Source organism: Phaenicophaeus curvirostris, chromosome 3 (genome assembly GCF_032191515.1).
Source record: "Phaenicophaeus curvirostris isolate KB17595 chromosome 3, BPBGC_Pcur_1.0, whole genome shotgun sequence".
Lineage (NCBI taxonomy): Eukaryota > Metazoa > Chordata > Aves > Cuculiformes > Cuculidae > Phaenicophaeus > Phaenicophaeus curvirostris.
The window spans coordinates 29,305,814-29,327,120 of record NC_091394.1 but is presented as its reverse complement, the minus strand read 5'-3'; the positions used below and the strand labels follow the sequence as shown (position 1 = coordinate 29,327,120).

Below are 21,307 nucleotides of genomic sequence, written 5' to 3'. Positions count from 1 at the left end.
TTCTTGATGCTCAAGGCATGTAAAGCTCCAGATAAGCACTAAGTACTGCTGTCAATAAACTGCCATCAGACTTTCCCTTCTGTTTAACTTTTATTAAAAGAGGTGCTAAGGTACTGTACTGTATGCAGTACATCATATTTATTACCAAAATTAACAAATATACAAAACTTATACATGTAATTTTCTTACATCCATTTATTGGTCTATAATACTGCATTTGTTCAAGTAGGTTATCTACAGTATGTAAACATCCCTTGGATTGACCTTACACAGATTAGGAAAGCCCATCTAACCCATGTAGTTACCAAATAGCTTTTTCTTTTTTAAAAATTTATTTGGCTTTCATTGGTAGAATCTAATCTTCACATTTGGCACATGGAAGAGACACCTACAGTGCAAAAGAGGCAGACTTTCTGGTTTTGTTCTGAGCAGTTTAGCAGAGTCATGGTGTTAAATAGCCGAGAATAAATTTACACAAACTTGGTAGAAGCTGGATTAGTGTTAACGCCAATGACTCATAGATCAACCATTAAATTAGAGCAGAAATTCAAAGACTCTTCCCCAGCCCTCTCGGCCAGGTGGAAAAACTCAGCCTTGTTTCTAAAGGATTAAAAAAGGACTCTGTTAGCAACAGAGAGAGGAGGTGTAGTTTACAAAGAGCCCTCTAAGATTCCAGTTTCAATTTTCTGCTTTGTGGGATTTTTTTCCCCTCTTGTTAGCAAACAATTTTCTTCCTTTCTAACCAGTGAAGAACAACTTTTCTGTGCTGGCATTTTCTCAGTGAGTTGGAGGTTACAGTTGGAGTTTACAGATCTTGGAATCCAGACATATAGAGCTCAGTAAGCTGCCATATACAAGGGAGAGAGAAAGGGAGAGAGAGAAAGAGAGTAATGTCACTATATTCCAGGTGCAAACTTTCCAATTTTGCTGTAAAAAAAAAAAGGAAAAGTCTTCCTTCCTTCTGCTTCTCACTGTTTCAAAAATGTGACTTAATTTAACTGAGTAAAGCTGATCCAGAGAGACTTTCATTCACATCATTCTTCCCATTCTCATCCAAGCACCGTATTGCTATTTTTCAGGAGGCCTCACCCATGTCCATGGAAGCATCTGATGAGAATGGACCTAACCGGACACTGTTTTGCATGGAAACCCCTCTGCTGTTCCTCGTCTGTTACCACAGAGCCCCAGTGTTGTCTGTGGCACCGTACATCTCGGCCAGCTTTCTGAAGCGTGGCCCCCAGTCCGTCAGGTAGTCGTAGCTCTGGTCTGAGTCTGTCGTCACCGACTGTAGGGAGCTGAGGGACTCCGCCACGGAGCCGTTCCCTTCAAACATGTATGTCTGGAGGGAGTCGAAGGGAGGTGCCCACAGGTCCATGTCAGCTTCATACAGTTTGGCAAGCACGTAGTTGTGGACATTGTTGTCCATGACGCATGCCTGAGGCACGTATCGGGAGAGGCTCTCTATTTCAGGGAGCATGTCCTGCCGATTTTTGACCACCAGCTGGGCCTCCCGCGGGTTCCACATGGCAGCAATATCAAAGGCCTCTGTGTCCTCCTCCCCACCGCCTTCATCATCATATCTGACGATGTTCTCGTGGATGTTTTCCTCCTCATCAATGATGTACGGCTGCTTCCGCTGGCGCCGCATGGAGAGGATAAGGAGCACCAGTACTGTGGAAGGCAATCAAGACATGGGGCCATCAGCAAGGGGCAGACCTTGCAAGGGCTTCAGACTCTCTGCTACCCTATTTTCCCCTTGCTGACCCCAGCTAGCACCTTGGATTAAAAGAGCTTTGGTGTTTGCGGGTGAAGGGTTATGGAAATCCCTCTCCCCCTAGTAAAAACTAGTAGCTTGAGGACCTGCTAATCTGTTCCTTTTCTCAACTTAGTTCTTAACTCTTGGTGACACTTAGGACATGTATAACTAGTGTTTACAATGCACTGTAGTGACGCTTGAGCTACTTTTAAGCTAGTCAGGTCAGGTATTGGTAACAGTTTACCTGCAGCAGCACACAGCTCCATAGAGATAATTTTTCCTGCTCTGCAGCTGAGTTTTGCAGTCTGCTTTGGGGATGCCTCTTGGGCTGGGCACTGTACATGACATAGACAGTTGATGCTGAGGAACCACGGTGATATGTCTGCCTACACAGCACAATGCAGAGCCAGTCCTTTAGTCTGCTCCAGAGCATTTTTTATCTGCCTTGTGCTGGGTAGACCTACTGTCAGTTTCTCTGTGTTAATGGGGTGCAGATACTTCTCAGCATGGGGAGAAATGGTCATACAGGCACCAGAGCCTTTTACTATTGAAAATGTGTCATCATTTGCTAATTGTTTTCCTAGGGTTAGAAGTCAGCAAAGGTTTTGAAATGTTGAACTGAGGTATCTAGGCTCCTTTGAATAGCTAGAACTGAGGCACTGGATTTTTTTCCAGTGAGATGCTCCTCAAACTGGGCCCTCTGAAATTTCAGAGAACTTGTGTTTTGAACCAGTATGTCATGACTTGAATGAGGGAACTGAAATTCTTTTGATACCAACAGCTCACAGGGCACATAGTTGTGGGCAAGGAAAGGATGAGACTTATTTGTGGAGACAGAACACATGCAAGTTGCTCAGGCCCTTTATAGCAGCACAGGCATCATTTAAATGTAGTGTCTCAATAAAAAAAGGTGGAGGTAGTAATATCTCCTGCCAGAAACCGATAGATGGAAATAAGCTTACCACTCCTGTTTCTTGTGGGAGCATATGATCAGAAAGTGCTGAGGATAAGAAAGTAACCTGTCCCCAGCCACAGCCTCCTGGCATACCTCTTCCAGGAAAGCAGGGCCATACCAGACACCCTCGCACTTTGGGCACTTGGCAGAAATATTTGCAGACTGTAGTTTTCCACCTTTCTACACCCCAGAGTCTGAAGCCATATGCAGCTGACTACAACGTCTGGTCCTTTATTTGGCCCTTGAAGTATTAGTGTGTCTACACACAGTATGCACATACACATATATGTGCACGTGTGTGTTTGTGTCCTTCACCTTCAGTGAATCAGCAACCCCCTGGCCCGAACCAGAGTTTGTCCCCTCCAAAGAAAAAGCCAAGGGTTTACCTAGCAGGACAAAGATGCAGGCGAGGATTGCAATGAGTGCCCCTCTGCTCAGGCTGACAGGGAGGACATAGGCCTCCGCGTTGCAGGACATCACCATGCCGTCTTCATCACAGCTGCACACGTGCACAGTCAGCGTGCCCGTACTGCTCAGCACGGGGCGACCATTGTCACTGATCAGAATGGGGAGGTAAAACGTGTTCTGCTCATGTTGTCTGAAGCCAGAGCGCCTTGTCAAAATCCATGCCGTATTGTCTAAAATAAATGGAGAGAATAGCTTATATGCAGAGTAACTACATTAAGCAGAGAAGGAAGCTTAAAAAAATTAGCCCTAGACCCACATCCACTGTCTTCTCTCTTTTTTTCTTTGTTTTTGATCACCTTGTCACCAATCAGCATTTTGCCTCTGCCTCCCCTTTTGTAGTATCTTCTCAGGCCGTAGATCCAAACGTGCAAGGCATACACACCTTAGGAGTTCCCTTTACCCTTTATGACACAAAATGCTTAGAGCAAAATCACAGTCTTCAGATTTAGCTAAGAGAGCTTTCAGAAGGCAAGACAGAAATGAACAGTTGAAGGCAACTTGTCTGTGTTCATGCTCAGCAGCTTTTCTAGACCTCACTTTAAAGTGATGCCATGACTTTGGAGATGTTTTATGTATAAGTCTTGTGGACACGTTTATGTTCTCTTTATGTTTTTTGATACATGGTGTGGTGATCTGCTTGAGGCAACAAGAAGACAAAGGAAAAAAACAGCTTGCAATCCTAAAGCAGCAGCAAGTTGAGAATTTGCAACCAAACATTTTTCAGTTAAATACATGCAATTTCAATGGCACTTTTGCCATTGGAAAAACTCTGAATGCTTCATGTCACGTTGTCAGAGTTATTCTGCTTTGATTTGACCATTCTGCTCATCTAGTGTGACTGCCTGTTTTTTATAAGAAGTTAAATCAAAATGATGCTGCTGAAACAAAATCATAAGAGAGTGACCTAACAGTCAGTTGCTGTTGGTCATTTCAAGGGAAATTCCTACCTTTGGGGCTTTTTTTCTCCATATTCAGCATATTTTCTAAAATGTCAGAACTTCCCAGTCACATCTGAATTCCAGTTTACCCCCCTCCCTCAGAATCCTCGGACTCTGCACCAAGATTATTTGTCAGAAAGAGATTGGATTCAGGAATTTGTTCTTCTCAATTCTCATCTCAGGAATGCCAAGGCAAAACCTTTGGAAATCAGTGATGATTTTGTCAGTGCTAACTTTCAAGCTTTTTGGCCTCAGAGACTTTCAGGAAGTGCAAGGCTGAATGTCTCCAATGTGATCTGAGCCATCAAGGACTCTAAAGGAACCCAGAGAAAAATTAGCCCTTCTTACAAACATATCCGTAAATCTTAGGCCAGCAAAAATAAATGAGAAACACAATTAATTTTTCTTTTTGGCAGACCTGCAAGCCCTGACCCCATGCAGAGAAGCTGTGGCATTTTTGGGAGCTGAGTTTTCCTGTTCCTGTGGTTCAAAAGAGGTCACAGTCTGGCCAGCTGCATCTCCAGGTTGTTACCAATGTACATTCGCTACGCTTGGAAATGCAGGATGCCAATCAGCTGTTTCCAGGTGGATTGGCACAATGGAGTGCTGCTACCTGGAAATGTCAAGAAGCCTTTGGATCAAAAGTAGACTGAAAAAATCCTAAATATCAACAAGGGATGGCTCCATTTCCTTATTATTTCTCTGTCAATTCCCTGCTAAAATTTAAATCTTGGATGATTTTCCTTAGTGCAAAGACTCAGCTTGCATGCAGGTAAATCAGCCCTATTATTTGCAATCTGAATATCAGAAATGGTTTGATGACTTTTAGGAGTGAAATCAGGAATGTTACATACAGCCATCTATGAAATATATGTAAACTCAAGCTAGACTCACTAGACTTGCCTGCTAGACTTAAATTATGCTCCAAGTTCCATTCTTTGTGCTGCAAGTCTTACGACATCAGACAGTACTGGCTTATGTAAGTATTGAGATGCTGGGATCCACAGTTCATGAGATTAGTTTGAATTTGTGACATGTTTTTAAAAGAAATCTCAGGGTCTTCTGTTTCTTGTACATTAATGACCTTTCAGGCTTTTACTCTGAAAGTGTAAAATTCTGAAGTGAGCATATATATCTGTATGTGCATATACAGTGCAATTGTAGTGTTTTCTTAAATCCTGTGATCCCGAGAGTGGGAGCTTTGAGGAAAACACACTATGTGCAATATGAAATCCCCAGAGTTGCTTAAAACTGGTTACTGATTTCACTACCCTTTGATATGTCATGTAGCCCTGAGTATATGCAGCAGACTTGGGTAATTTTCAGGAATGTGTCCCAAAACCCAGCAGAGAGCAGCACTCTGCAGCTCCCATGGCTCCTGGGCAACGGGCGTGCTGTAGTCAGGAGCCCTTGTCCCCTGTAAACCTCCCCCTCCTCTCTCCTGGGGCACACACAAGTGCTTTCTCCCCATCTGGCTGTTTATCTGCCCTCTAGTATGTGCTCCCCAGCTATTGATGTAGTATTAATAGCTTAATTAATTAATCTTTTTTGTCACTGGGCCTTTTTTAGCATGAGAAAAAGCAGCAGAAGATGGCAAAGTGCATACATTTATGCAGTGTCAATGGAAATATGGAAGTCATCTGAACAGTGTAGTACTTTGATTGCATTACACTTCCCCGGATGAAAGACTCACTGTCTTTAAATTGACTTACAACAGAAGTCACAAATCCTCTTCAGGTGACAGCAAACCTTCATTTTATGTAAAATCACTCTTAGTGAGGGAAAAAGACTTCATTATTCTAAGCTGGTCATACTTTGCCTGTAAAAGGAGTCACTGGCACTGAACGTTACTGAAGCTATGCAAAATCAGCTGATGAAAGATCTCAAGTTTTTTTTAATCATAATTCTTTTCTTCAGGTCAAACCCAAAGTTCTATAATCAAACATTCAAAAAGAAAAAAAATATATATACTTTTTTTTTCTGTGATGTGCTGACTGTAACACCCGAGTCTTAAATGTTCTTCATGATAGAATTCTCTTGGTGACTCCCAGCATTACATTTCAGCCCTTTTTTTGATTTGTACTAGGCAGGCATCCAAATTGTCCTTGAAGTATTGCTCTACCTGTTACTCTGCAACTGCAATATGTTGATGCCAAAGCTTGCTGTGTGACTCATCAAAAGCCAATGTGATTTGATGTGTTACTGCAGTGCGAAGGACATTATGGAATGTGATGCAGCATGGCAGAAACCAGAATACACAATTTTCTTCCAAATTTGATATCTGCTAAGCCCCAGCCATCAAGAGAAGAGGGCTTGTGAGGACATGAAAACTCCGTTACATTAAAAAAAAAGGCAAGCATGATAGGAATGCACAATATTTTTGCATCACAGCTTCCAACACAGCATCTTTGGCTCTTAGTGATCTGGATGGAAGTGCTCAGCTACAGTGCTGCTGAGAGATACTGAAGATTCCAGCAAGGCACATCCTGCATCTGTGTGATCAGCAGGAGGTGAAAACTGTACTTGCTGTGGGCATGCACAGAAGTGTCTCTATGTGGTGGCCAGAGCAAGCCATTGAGCATCTCCTTCCTCCAGTTTTCTGCCTCACTGGAAGTCATGTACCTCCCTGGACTGGTCAGGAGAATTAACCAATTAACCTTCTCACAAGAAGGGTTTGATTTCTTTCTGCATGCATCTATACAAGAACTGGAGATGATTAGTCCAGAATTTCTGTTAGTGTTTAAAAACTAATTGTGATAATTAGAATAGTTAGAAATATAAAGAATTTTTTCACTAGGAGTAGGAGAAAAAGCATAAAGAAGCAGGCATTACAGATACCACCAGCTTAAGGAGTTCCATTTTTTCTTTGGGATTTTCAGCTTACTGCTGTTGTGCTCTGCCAAAGTGTAAGCTAGACCACAGTTTTAGGGAAGGAAGAAATAGCTAAAATTTTCCTAGGATGTATTTAAATGCAATGGTGAGGATTGTCAGAAACTTGCAATGATAGGCTTGGTGGTGGCATGACACTAATGCCTGCACCCGTTAACACAGCTACTCTCTTCATCAGTTCCTGATACCCTAACACTACAGAAGGTCAGCTCAGAGTTTGACCTGGAAATGCAGTAAGCTTAATTCAATATTCATCTCATTCTTAAAGTAAGCCTCTTTTGTCATTTTTTCCCCAGCATAAACTCACCTGGATTTAGAAGTGAGAGAAGATGTCTTGCCAATGCCCTACATCAGTAACTGAAGAGACAGAGGACCCCAGCTCAGTTCCCTGCTTCATCATACATATCATATATGGCCTTGGGAAGTCCTTTAGGCTCATATCTTTGAAGATACTTACATGTTTATCTCCCACAGATTTTACTGAACTGAAAGGGAACCAGGAGCCTAAGTAGCTTAATTTCTCCTTGCCCTGGATCCCCGTCTTTAAAGCGGAGAACAATGGGATATCTCTGTCTGCCAGAGATATGTGGAGAATGAACAGACTGAAGAAGTTCTCAGAGACTAAAGTAACAAGGGCCAAAGAAATATGTAAAACAGCTCATCAGAATGCAAACCGTGATCTATCTGTTGCTCAGTATAAATCAAGGTTTTAATTGTTGCCAGGAAGGCTGCGTATCTTGCAGTTTCTCTTACTGTTATGCTGGACCACCAAGTAATCAGCACAATTGCTAATCTTAATAGTGCCTTCCCACAGCCTGGGAAGCTTTGCTGTTTCATGTTTATGTCTACAGGCTGTGACAAGCAAGGTGGATTCTGCTTCAGGTCTTGGTGTCCTGTAACATACAGTACAGCTACCCTCCCTGTGACTAAGTCATATGACTTAGGTAGTCCTTAGTGGTCCCTAAAAGAGAATATAAATACAAAGCATTGTTACTCAAACGACTATTGCACTTCAAATTGCTGAGGCAGTAAATTAATCCTTAATGTGTATATTTCGAATAGTCAGTGGTTTGATACTTATAATTTTTATTTCCAATCTGTAACCCTAAGCTTCCTGTGATATATATCTCTGGAAAACTGGTAGTTTACTGAGAGCGAGATGCATAGCCATTCAGTCACTGCTGTCACTATAAATTATTGCAAGTCTGGCCTCAGACAGAAAAAGTGCATCTGATGCTGGGAATTTTGTGAGTCTCTTTTTTTTTAGAACAATGCCCTGAGGATGAAATGGGCTAGTTTGCCAAATGTTTTAGCAACAGTTGTGTTTTATTTGTTCATTTATTTTGGCAATATATATTAAAGAACAAAAAAAGAGGGAGACAATGAAAGAGAGATTAAAAATGCAAGAAATTGTGTGTGTAGGCTTCAGGGACATTGTAGGAAAAATGCTTTTGGGATGAAAAAGCAATAGCATGCTGTGGGCTCCCAACTCTGCAAGCAGCATATTTTAAGACATGTTTGGTTAGTGAAGGCAGTGGCTTCTTTATTAACTTCTATGCTGCTTTTTCATACCCCTGCAGAGGCACAGATAGGAGCTTATGGAAATAAGTGTGACAAATAGGTGTGTGTGGAAGCAGGGGCAGGCACCTTGGAGACAGGGGCAGGCACCTTGGAGACTAGCCACGGATGCTGCAGGTGCCATTCTCCCCATTTATTTGCTTGCCACTGATTAATGGTACTTGACATGCTAAACTCCTACTGAAATCCAGCCCTTTCATAATGAAATTCAGAGCTCTGCACCAGGTCAGTCAAGGTTGTCCCTCTTTCCAGATGAAAGCTAGTGTGGACCTAACCTTGGCACTGATTTCTGCTCATGGAGATCCTCCATCGTTAGTGGGCATGCAAAGGCCTGACACAGTAGGGCTTTCCTGCTAGCTCCAAAACCACCAAAGTTTTGACACAAGAGGCAAATTCTGCAGGTTAGAACATTCAAATGCCAGTGCTTTGTCATGAGTTTTCCCACTGATGTTTCAGTTTCTACTTAACGCATCTTACACAGACTTTTAGCTGTATGCCAAGTTACCTCCCTAAGGCTCTGCATCTCAGCCCTCCTTCCCTTTCCTAGGGAAACGAGGATGTGCAAAGGGGAAAAATAAAAGCACTTGAGGGAAAAGCCTGGAACAGTACAAGAAACTTCCCATTCTGTGCCTGGGAGAAAACATGAAGAGTACAAAAAAAAAAAAAAGAGCAGTGTAATTCCCTTTAGATTTGTCTCTTAGTTCCAGTTGTGATCCTCCCTTTAAGCACCTCTTTTTGAATGGATACAATTTCCACTCTGGTAATCTGAGATGCCTGCAGCCTGACCACAAGACTTTTATTCGCACAAAACACTGGCACATTTCCTCGAAGTAGAAAAAGAAGCCTATTGCTAGAGAATATTTCTAGAGAAGAAAGTATCATATAACCTTCAAGTGTATTAAATAATATGTCATTTTATCACTGCCTTTAAGGAGCAGGTGTCACTTGGTATTAGTTGAAGTGGCAGTCTTATCATACACTGCAAGTCACAGCCTCTCAAGTCCAACTCAGGCATTAGAAATTACAGTAGCTAACTGTCTGTGTCCACTCTGATTACCTTGATTGTCCCTTAGAGTAAAGTTGGGGTTGTTGGCTGCCTCTGGAGCCAGGCTGTAGTAGAAGTGCTGACCCTCCTGTGGGTCATCCCTGTCGATGGCACTTACTGTCTGGATCAGCTATAGAACACAAGAACAAAGAAGAAACAGGTGAGAAGCAAAATATAAATAAATAAACAATCAAATAGCACACATATATGTGTGTATACAAGTATAAGCAACCAGAGCATTTGAATAAAACTGTCTTTCGGAGGTACAGTAGATTAATCAAGAAGAGATTCAAAATGTCACAGGCTCCATTTATTTCGCTGTGATCATGCAAATTACTTTTAAACAAAGGAGGAGATAGTCAGTTTGGTTCAAATAACAGACACTTTTCTCCCACGTATCCCTATCCTCTGTTGCATGTTTCTTCTTTCTTTTGATGGACAGGGTGTTCAGAAGATGCATTGTACATTAGAGAGGTTGCAAGAAAGCCCATACTTATTTTCAGCTTAATTTTGTGGGTAGAAAAGTATTTGAGATTGATTATTTTGTTGCTCTTTTAATTTTAAATCAATTAAACTCTTCCCAAGATGACAGTGGAAAAGAAAGAAAGAAAAGACAACTGTGGTGACATTCTGCATATGCAATAAATAAAACGATGGAAAGCAACTAAGACAATGGTAAATCCTGAAAGAAATTTGTCATTGAGGCTTAGTAAAATAGGTCCAATGGCTTGAAGCACAGTGAGCTATAGCTCTATCTGAATAAACATTCTGACACCTTTTTAGACAAGGAATAAATCTTCACCTGGGTTTTTGCATTCAGAAGTTATTTTTGGATTCAAAAACAGGCCCATAAAGTCATATTCAGCACATTAAAACTGATTTAATAATTTTTCAAAATGTGGCAACAGAATTTGACTTTCTCCACTGAAAGAAGCAGCCAACATTAGTGTGCATTTCTTGGAAAGCTTATTATTTTGGACACTTACCCTTCAAAACCAGGAAAAAGTCTAGGACATTATTTCTATTCTCTATATTGTTAAGGACCTCTATAAATTAATGGGATGAAATTATCTGGTATGTGATAATCGTGAGGACAGTTGTCCCAGCAGTGAATAGCTATTTCATTTTGCTTCACAGCAAGCTGGAAGAAGCTTCAGAGAACACCTAGTTGTATGGCTAGCATATTTTTCCCTTCACAAATCATGAGTAGTGCATCTGTGCATTTAAGCAATGCTAGTCAACTCTGCATTAGGTGATGTAAGTCCCTGTCACAGGGCCCGGGAGGCAAAGCACCAGCTCACTTCCCCACAATGAATCTGCAACAGAACTCACACCAGCTCCAGCAAGGGAGAGCTCATGTCCACCTGTGACACTGGCAGATCTTGTTCAAGGGCTTTGATGGTGTTTTGGAGAGGATACAAGCAAAGAGGCATCACTGCTTGCTTGGAGGTGCTGATTTTTACAGTGTGCAGAGCTGGAAGTTTTGTGTTATCTACAACCCTCTGTAATTTCAACTTCACAACAGAACAGATTCAGTTTGTCACCCCTTTGAAGCTGATGCAGCAACCATGTCCAGCTCCCATAAATCCAGGGTTACTTAAGAACCTTATAGACAGGGTCTTTTAAAAGTAAGCCTTGTCTGCCACACACACAGGCCAGACTGACTCCGTGGCACTTCTAACACTTCTGCTTTCTTGGTTGCTGCTATAGGACACGCTGGGTACTAGCTTGCTGACACCTGCCCAGGGGAAGATTTATTTCAGCTGCGAATTATATTGCACAGCGAGTCTGGAAATTACTGTGGGACAAAAAAGAGGTGCTATATGCAATGTCAAACCTGGTCCCATGTGCTTGCCTTTGGAAAGCAGCAGAAAGTTGTTGACAAGAGTTCAAATGTAACATGTGGTTAGCTGAGCCCTCTTTGCTACGCTCAATCTTTCCAGCCACCTCCCCTGACCCTGGGGTTTACTCGCGTTTCTCACCTGCCCTGCTTTGGCATTTTCACAAACAAAAGCTTCATAAAACCTTGCAAACTCCGGTGCGTTGTCATTCACATCCAGGACTTTCACTGTCACTGAGACGCTGCCCACCTGCGAAGGGTTGTCTGGAAGGAGGAGACACAACATAAATAAAGGAAATATATGTGATGTGGAAGGGGCTGTTCCTCATTCTGCTCAAGAGGTAAAGCAGCTTTTTCACTACTGACTCACATTACATGACATTTTCCCACTGGGAACTGTGGTCACTTTTGATTTGTGTGACTCAGAGTGAGGTTGCAAATGCTGTTCTGTCTACCCTGGTTTTCTGCCTAATGGCATCTTTTTAAAACAAATTCCTTGAAAGACTTCAACCTGGTTCAGTCCAATGGGACTACTTAGATAACAAAAGTTTTAGACAATGACCTGTAGGTTTGTTTTTTTTTTCTTCCCTTTGATAGGGCAACACTTTTTGCTGAGCCTTGGTGCTGATGGCATGAATTAGGAAGGGGCTTTTTTGAAGGATAAGTTTGTCATTTAGAGCTTGTTGAAAGTGGTAATTTTGCAGTTCAGTTATGTTTTTGCTTAGAATTTATTTTCCTTGAATTAAAAAATAGTGTTAAGTTTTTGATACTTTGTACAGGGGGTTTAAGATGTAATAACACATGAAATTGCAGAGAAAAGCTTTCACTGGAGCTTAAAATTGCAGTGAAAACTTTACATTCTGCTTGACATGATTTGTGATATTTCTGTCCCACTGGTTCATTAGCTCTCTTTGCCAGTAAATCCAGGCATCATTTTGCATACCTTCCATTTCCAAAATAAGTGGCCACAGAATAATTATTTTCCTTACTGTTTTTTTTTGTCTCAGAACACCATTTTCCCCTTATTTAATGATAAAATGAAATGCCAAGAAGAAAAAAAAAGGAATCATTAAGAGGTCAGAAAAAGTGAAAAAATTCTGAAAATTAGTATTCTCATCTTGTGTTTAGTCATAAAACTTTTGGCATTTATCTCCAAATATATCTCCCTTTGTAATGAGAAATGATATGTTCATATAAACAATAGAGAATTTCCTTACACTCTGGATTTTTTTGAAGTTCAATGTACTGTATCCATAACATGTGTCACATTGTATTATTGAGATAATACTCTTAAACTATATTGTTTCTCCCTAATTTATAATTTAATCCTTCAGCCTCCCACATATCCATACATATCTTGCTAACACACCTGTCATTGTGTCAGATGAATGCCTACATTTGTGCTCTTAGTAGCATTGATCTAACTTTTAAAATGAGAAGTTTTATTGAGGATTGCACAAGTAAGACATTTTTAAACTATTCACTAAATTAAAATATTGTGCTGCACATGTACTGAGCAAAACTGACAGAGGATTGATGGAGGATGAGTCAAAGGGAGACATGGCTCCATACTGCTCTCATCCTCGATTGTTGCTACATGGGCAGCTTTGAGAGATTCATCTGTGTATGGGGGTTTACATGGAATTGTAAAGGCCATCAGTGGCTGAAAATAAAACTAGCATCACAATAGATGGGAGTGAGGTCCTATCATGTCACCAACCCTTCTCACTCCTTAAAAAGGGGACAGGAATGCATTGTATGCTAGAACAGCCTAGAGATTGACTCACCCTGGCTCTTCTGAAATATTCCTTCTGCTAACTTCAATTTGCATGACTCAGTTTTGGGCATGCTTCTCAAACCCTTTTTCTTCTCAAACTGTGCCACATCTCTAGTACAGCCTGGATGTGCAGGAAGCTCTCTCATATGTGAGGAATGGCTCAGCTATTGTCAGCAAACTTCTGAAGAGCTGCTGCCCCTCAGCAGATGCACTGAGAATCTGAGCAAAAGCTATGGGGACCAAAGAGATTTCAGGTGAAGACTGGGTTAACCTTTTATTTTATTTGCTTATATATCTTGAGCTTCTTTATGAGGCTCACATCTTTAAGTATTTCAAGTTCAGCTACATTTTTCATACTGACACTGTGCGGTGATCAGCATATCCTTGTTCTCATAGCCTTGGAAAATACCGGGCATGGATGAATCCTGAGCTCAGTTTTAGCTCATTGTAAAACCCAGAAGCATAGTGAATTCAGCATACTAGAAGATCCCAAAGCACTCTGGCCCACATTATTAATGGAGCAAGCAGATGGTGATGACATTTACTTGCTGCTGAACCAGAGCAGATTTCAGCTGGTGACCTAGCAGTGTAGTATCATTGCTGCCTACCAGCCCCTGCACCACTCAATCCTTCCAGGCAGGACTGGCATCTCTGGTAGCTGTACAGCCTTTGCAGTGCCTGCTTTAGCTACCTAGCCCTTCTGAAGAGGTAGAGCTCTTGCAGAAACATATCAGGAAGTGTTTTAAATAAATCCCTGGAATACTAATGAATTGAAAAAGCAGCACCCTGCATTTAATTGCCAGCCTCCACTTCTCCCACCACCCTGTGAAAAGGAGCATAAAAGATAAATAAAATGTGGTGTTCGCTTGTTGATGTCAGAAGAATCATTCAGTTCATAAGGTGAACTCAGTGCATAAGAACATGTGAATTTCCGAATTCAGGTCTCTCAGCCTTCTTTGTCTCTTATATCTCTTTAATCTATGTACAGTCTGCATTCTTCTTACTCAGCTCCACAGCCAGCACAGTGATGTTGTGCCAAGAAATGTCTTCCCGGTCAAGAGGTCTTGCAGTCATCAGTGCTCCTGATGTAATGTCAACATAAAAGAACCGTCCTGGATCACTGCTCCTGTCAATCGAGTATCTGCAAGAGTACATATTAGAAATATTATGCAGCCCTTGTGAAAACTATGTGCTATAGCCAACAAAGTACCCCAACAATGGGAATACTGTCATATGCAGCAGATTTGTGGTCTTCCACATCCTTTGTTCTCCATTGACTCATATAGAGTGAGATGATCTAAAAACTAGGATTTCATGTGGGTAACGGTATTTAACAGTAAGCACTACTTGGGCAGAAGATTTAAAGGAAGAGGCCTCAAAGCAAGGCACAGCTCAGCACAGTCACATCTGCTTTACAGAGAATTTCCATCAATGAAGAGTGTGATTTTTTTTTTTTCTCTAAGCAAAATAATTACACTCTTTCCGTGGGCACAGTTCAGACAGGATGAAAATGACTTTAAATCACCTCATTCTCTGGGCATCTAGGCTGTTGAGGAGGGACCATTCTCTTCCTCATGCTTTTGTGTTCTCTCCTCCTTTAGGGGAAGAAACTTCACCTGCATCCTGGACCATCCTACTGACTGAGCTATGTCAATGCAAGGGGGGATGGCGAGTGGCTTTCCCATATCATCCAGTCAGAAGAACAGCTCAGACTGTGAGGTTGAGTCATCATAACTACAGAACCTGCCTGGCCAATACTGTGCCAGTTTAATGCTGGGAATGAGCTTCTCACAAATTTGAGCAGGGGAGTGTGTGTGTGGTACCCACAGGCCAGAAACCTTGGTCAGGGAGGCAGCCAGTTGACAGCTGTCACTGCTATACTTGGTTAGAGGGACAGTTTCGCAGGGTGTATAAAATAATTAATAAACTTCATGTGTATCATGTTGCTCTTAAGAGCAGTTTGTATGACTCAGATTCCTAGTGAGCTATATCAGCATGGTAAGAGATCCTTTGGCAAAAGCCAGGTATGTGCCTAGGTAAATGCCACAGCCTAGAACAGAGCCCAGACATATTCTCGTTTTTGTAGGTTCTTTCTTCAGAGTTGATGGGAATTGAAAACATTAGTCATAACAGGTGCTGAATAGGGCTCATTCTTCTGAATTTTCTCCTTTCAGCACAAATGCATTCACTGGAATGAGCGTGCTAGCCTGATCTTTATACAAGGACTTATTAAACTGGGATATAAAATACTACTGAGCTATGTTACTGGAAAATTCTTTTTTCAGAAAAATCAAAGAGAGTGGGATGGCAGGTTTGCTTCCCTTTTCTTCCCAGTCCTTCCCATATCTTCTTAAATAAAGAGGTTTCTGAGGCCTTTGATTTATTTAGGGAATAAGTATGAGTGTCGCTATATTTTGCTATAATAATTATTCTTGTATGAGTGCTATAAAAAGAATTTCTGACAGTTTAAGGCCAATGACTATCTGAAATTGAATATGGCCTTGTGATTAGTAGTGCGGTATTAATCACTGATGTCAAGAGGCACAGGTGGAGTCGTTGTCTGGATTCTCCACATAAGTTCTCCTGATAATAATACCTGCTCCTTCACACTCATTTCCACTGTACTCTCTAGCTAATCTTCCTGAATTGCTTAACAACATCCATGGTGCTTTTCCAGCCAACAGAATTCCACAGCGTGGTAGTCCAGATGCAGGACACTGGGAAAATGAGGATTTCAGAGTTTCCCCCCAGTTAGTGAGCCCTTCCAAAATGTGCCCTGGCATTTCTATACTTGAAAAAATAGCAAAAGGAGAGGTTAGATGGCAGTTTTATTTTCAGTTGGATCTCATCTTGTGTAACAAACTGTGTATCTATGATTTTATTTTTCTTATCTTGCCTTGCCCCGTGCAAAGCAGATGCAGAACAAGCCTAAAGCATTGTCAGACTGATACTACACAGAGTTGGCATGGATGAAGGAGATCACATAAGAGGCAAAGAGAATGAATTCTTATTGTTTGCATTTTAGATATCATCACAAATGGATTGGGTTTTTTTTTCCTGTTTCTTCTACCCCAATCATTTATGTTTGTACATACAAGGTGTGGGAGAGGAAGGAGAGATGGAGGGAAGAAAGGAAGGAAAGTGGGAGGGAGGAAGGTGGAAAGAAAAAGAGGAAGGAGGTTGGGAAGGAGCAGAGGTACAAAGGAGTCTGTGTGTATTTGCAACTGTTTTTTTAATATATCATTGGTGTTGTATTCCCTAGTATATAGAATGCTGTTTCATGAAGAGTAGTCACTAGAAAATTCTGAAGAAAGCTAAGAAAAACCTTATTAAAAATAATAATGAACACTTCTACCATGCAGAATTATTTTAATAATATTTTAAGCAGATTAGCACAAAGATGTTTGCTTTGCCATGTTTGGACAATACTAGACAGTAGTCAACAAAATAGGATGCAAGCGGAAGAAAGTTCTGCGTTATGGAATCATGATGCAGATAGTATGATAGTTTTATTGAAGAATTTGAAATAATGTCATAAGAAGTATGATAACCTTATCATTTAGGTAGAAAAAATAGGTATATTGAGGTAGTGAAGATGAAAAAATAATTGGAACAGCAAGACAGAAAGCAACATCATTAAGAAGAACAGGTATTGTGTCTACTCAGATCTCCTAGCTGAAGCTCACAGAGTTTCTAATATAGATTTAACTTTCTTCAAAAACTCCACATAATTGACATTTCTACTCCCTCCTGTATGTCCCAGGATTGGTCCTGGACACAAACAATTCAGAAGATTGACTGACACAAGGTCAGGCAGAGAGTAGCTTGACACCCAAAGCATTTCTCAGATGATAGAAAAGTCAGCCTGCTGGGATTATTAACTTGCAGTCACCCAGAGCTTTTGTGGGTTGTAAAAAATTAGTATGTGGGCTGTCCTCAGAGAAAAACAGTCTTCTCTGATAAACTGGGCTGACTTGGCAGCCACTGTGGAGAAGAGTGCTGTGATCACACAAATCTGCTCCTTCAGTTTCTTGCTGAGTTGCAGCTACGAAACTCCCATGGCTGTAAATACACCTTTACATTTCTTAGCTCCTTTTGGGAATATCTAGCTCTGCAGCTTTGACCAGACTCTATATAATTTAGCAGTTCATGAATATTTATTAGTATGCATTCAATCTACTCCAAAAGTAGCTGTGTATTTGAGCTGTTGACAAAGGCAGGCTTTGAAACAGAACAAGGAGACGGGAGAAGCAAATTGATTACCTTCCCCATTGATATGGCAGCTGACTCTTAGCAATGCTGCCAGATTTTGTGCCAACAAACACATGAGAGCCTGGGGTTTGCTTTTAAGGTACGCTATCTGGATATGCCTGAGAAACTCATTGCAATGCTACATGCCGATGTTCTCCATACTACAGAAAAGGCAAGGAGGATCTCCTGTATTGCTTTGACAGTTGTAACAGAGCCCCTCAGTGTGTGAGATCTGGTTTGACTAAACCCACTGATGACTATCATGTGCCAAAAAGAGAGTTCCTCCTGTCTCAGTCTCATCACTGTTCCATCAAATAGAAGTACCAGGGAGTGCTCCTGGGGAAGTATGCAAAGAGATGACAGACCTGATGGAGTTGTTGGTCACATCCGGGTCCTTGGCAGAAATGATCTGTATGGTGGTCCCAATCTCCACGTCCTCAGGCACTTCTACAAAGTAGAAGTTGGGGTCAAACACAGGAGGTTCATCCACATCCTCCACGCTGATGTGTACAGTGGTGGTGTCACGGAAGGGACCCAGGTTCAGGAATCGCATTTCCAGGTGCGGGTTGGCACCCTCTACTTTCAAGGTGTAGCTTTTCTTGCTCTCAAAACTTAAAGGCTGAAAAGAAAAGATATAGCTAGCATCAGGCACACTCAGCCATATTATTTAGGCTATAGGATTTTAATTTGCAGAAGCAAAAGATGTCTTCCAATATAAACTGATGCTTTTTGTTTAAAAGAAATCTTTACTGTAATTTTTAATCATAAAAGTAACAAAGATAAATATTTGCAGATGGAGACAACACATTGACTGACAGCAATATTAGGAATGGCACTGTCTACATCTTTTTTTTAAATTATTTTATTTGACAGTAGAACTGAAAAAGCCAGGAGAAATATTTGCAGGTCACTTCAGAATACATATTCTTTTATCCTTCTTGCTGAAATGAAAATAGAAGTGCCACAGCACAATTGTGTTGAGATTCACACAGTATGTTTCATTCCACTCTGGGGAAAAAAAAATGTAGAAATGGACAGTATGGGAACACCTGAAAATAAGATAAAGATACAAGGAGTCAGTTCCTTAAAAATGGGTCCTGGCAGTAGGGTCAAGGATGCTGACATATGAGGTGGAGGTCCCAGTTAGAACTCTCTTTTCTCCTGGTGAGTCTTGTGTCCAGAGCACCCTGTCTGCCAAGCTACTAAAGGGCTCCATTGGGAGCAGGGGATATGGTCAGCTTCCTTTGCAGAATCTTGCTCCAGATTGTATTAATAACTCATCCTTTCCATGAGTGGGTTTTTTCAGTTCTCAGCAACTGTACTAAACACAAGTGTGCTGCATGCAAGGATATGAATCTCTTCCCTGCCTATGGAATTGTTTAATTTCAAAGCACTATGAGGTACCCCAGTCTATTCCTGTGGGAGCCCTTCCACTTCGTATTAAATATTCAAGCATTATTTGAAACAAAGAACGGGAATGACTTTTCCTTTTTTTCCCTTTCCTTTTCCTTTTCTTTTTCCCTTTTCCTGTTCACATCCAACACCTTTACATTTCCTATTAAACTATTCTTGAAGACCTACCACAAGACTGGGGCAAGGAGATAGGCAGGAAAATAAGAGAAGGAAGGAGATGCCGAAGCAACTGGTCAAATACGTGAAGATCATTACTGTAGCAATGACATCTTCCTTGGCCAGACATAACCCATCACTTTTCTGCCTTGCTCAATAGTGCAGCCAGCCAATTCTGCAGCCATGAGATGTGTATTAGTTTAACCAACATCACCAGAAGTTTCACATGCTTAGACATGGCAGGAGTACATGCTATGGGCCTCAAAAAGGCCCTCAGTTCAGTGGAGGCTTTAGTACTTGTCTACAGCCACAACAGTTTCTTTCTTCAGAGCTGGAAACATTGCAGTGAAATACAAAAGTTCACCCTTTCACAGTAAAATTACAAGTACAAAGGTCCTGCACAGGAATGCCTGATGAAAGACTGGAGTTCTTGAAACTGTAAAACTAACACTTATTCAGCATTTACTACATGGGAGTGAGGAATAAATACTGGAGTGGGAACTGGTTTTCTTGTGCTGGGGGAGATGAGAGTCCAGTGTTACAGAAGGTACAGCATGAACTGCAGAACCTGTGGCAGCAGGTACAAACAGATTATGTAAAACTTGCTCCTGCTGCCTTTAGTTCCACCTGGTAAGTCAGTGACTACTACAGGCACAACACTCATGAGCAAGGATTTATCTAGATCTGCAAAGATATTATCCACTACTGCAGAATCATTATAGTCTATCAGTTGCATACTTATGCACTTAAAAATAGCAATAACATATAATCACATGACAAAGCAACATTTATTGTCCATCTGGCAAGGAATGTGCAATGCAAAGTCACCTAAACATATACAAAGGAAGAGGCCATTATGTTTCATGGTTTCTCATGTGAAGAAAACTACAAGAGAAACATTGCATGCACACTAAAAAGCTAAGTTATAAAAAGAGCAGTTAAATCACAGGAACACTTCATAGCTATAAAACTCAAGTACATTATAAAAAGACATAATCACCTAAAATGATCAAGTTAGAAAAATGAGAATAATCAGGCGAGCGTTCTAGGTCATCACGCTTTTGATGCTCCTGGGTTCAGACCCGCTCCGTTTGCCTTGAACTCCTTTATAGTCAGCTGTGGCTTTCACTCCTCATCCTCACACAGGCCAAAGCCTCATCATCACGGCCCCCTGCCATCAGATTTGTCTTCCACAGGTGTGTGCAAACCTCTTTACAACACTGGTACTGTGGCGAGGGTCTAGCAGGTTGCTTTCTCCCGTGAACCAAGCACGCTGAAAAACACAGCTGAGAGGAGAGGCGTTGCACAGACACCTTTCCTTCTCTTTGTCCTTATTCCCCCTGTGCTGAGACAGGCACTGAGAGGGGTACGACACAGGTAGAATTCAGCAAGAGGATCTGTGAGAAATGGATTAACTTAACAGTGGCTGGGCAGGATGGCAGAGTGGGTCTCCCCGGGGCGCTGGGCTCTGTGCTCGCCGGGTAACCCAGCACCCTGCCTCCTACAGGCAGGGTGAAAGGGAAGGCAGAGGGAAGGGACAGGCTGTAATTGGAGTGCATATCAGCCTCGCAGGTAGGGAGCTTTGAAGGAGATGTAACTCTGCAGGAGATGCTCAACGTTTTTCAAGATTAGTTGGCTGAGATAAGCAGCCACAAAGAGCACAAGCAGATTTTATCTGTAACTGTAAATGCCAACATTTTGATGCTGTCTGAAAAAGGGAAAGTTTTGCTTTCTTCACAGAAGATTTCATTATGGGCTTCATTATGAAATCCTCTCTCTCCTTCCCCCATTTTGACATCCTTTTCAGTTAACACCAGGTAATTTTTAATTTTTTTTTTTTTTCAGCTGAGTGGATCAAAAGGACAACTTTTTTCATGTTTACCTGCCGATAATCATAACATTACAAAAATCTACAAGCATATATAGAACTTTAAAAGCATTTATGTACAGCAGGTGGATTGAGCAGTATTTACCAATGCCAGTACCTCTGGTATTGTTGCTGCCAAAAAGTTTTATAACTCCTCCTGACATACACAAACATCTAGTAAAACTATATTCATAATAGCAAAAATCAAGCTTATTGACACATTTACTCCAAAGAATCTATTTTCTTTCATTAATAAATGTATGACAAGCATGAGACTTTGCATTCGACATCTATTTGATTTCAGCAAACATGCTTAACTTTAGGGACTATGGTGCATAAATATGAGTTGGAGAAAGGTGGCCATAAATACGTGC

The 21,307-nt window shown here is 41.3% G+C and overlaps 1 protein-coding gene across 1 annotated transcript in view; it reads right to left on the bottom strand.

Annotated features, from left to right (window-relative positions):
• Nucleotides 1-977: 977 nt before the first annotated feature.
• The window catches only part of CDH20 (cadherin 20), a 33,995-nt gene continuing 13,665 nt past the window's right edge, over nucleotides 978-21,307 (bottom strand). Inside the window, exons 6-11 of the mRNA XM_069853525.1 lie at nucleotides 17,863-18,116; nucleotides 14,251-14,387; nucleotides 11,612-11,733; nucleotides 9,642-9,759; nucleotides 3,098-3,349; nucleotides 978-1,671 (exon numbers count right to left, since the gene is read on the bottom strand). Coding sequence (XP_069709626.1) covers nucleotides 1,172-1,671; nucleotides 3,098-3,349; nucleotides 9,642-9,759; nucleotides 11,612-11,733; nucleotides 14,251-14,387; nucleotides 17,863-18,116 — 1,383 coding nt within the window. The 3' untranslated portion in view covers nucleotides 978-1,171. The remainder of the gene's footprint in view (nucleotides 1,672-3,097; nucleotides 3,350-9,641; nucleotides 9,760-11,611; nucleotides 11,734-14,250; nucleotides 14,388-17,862; nucleotides 18,117-21,307) is intronic.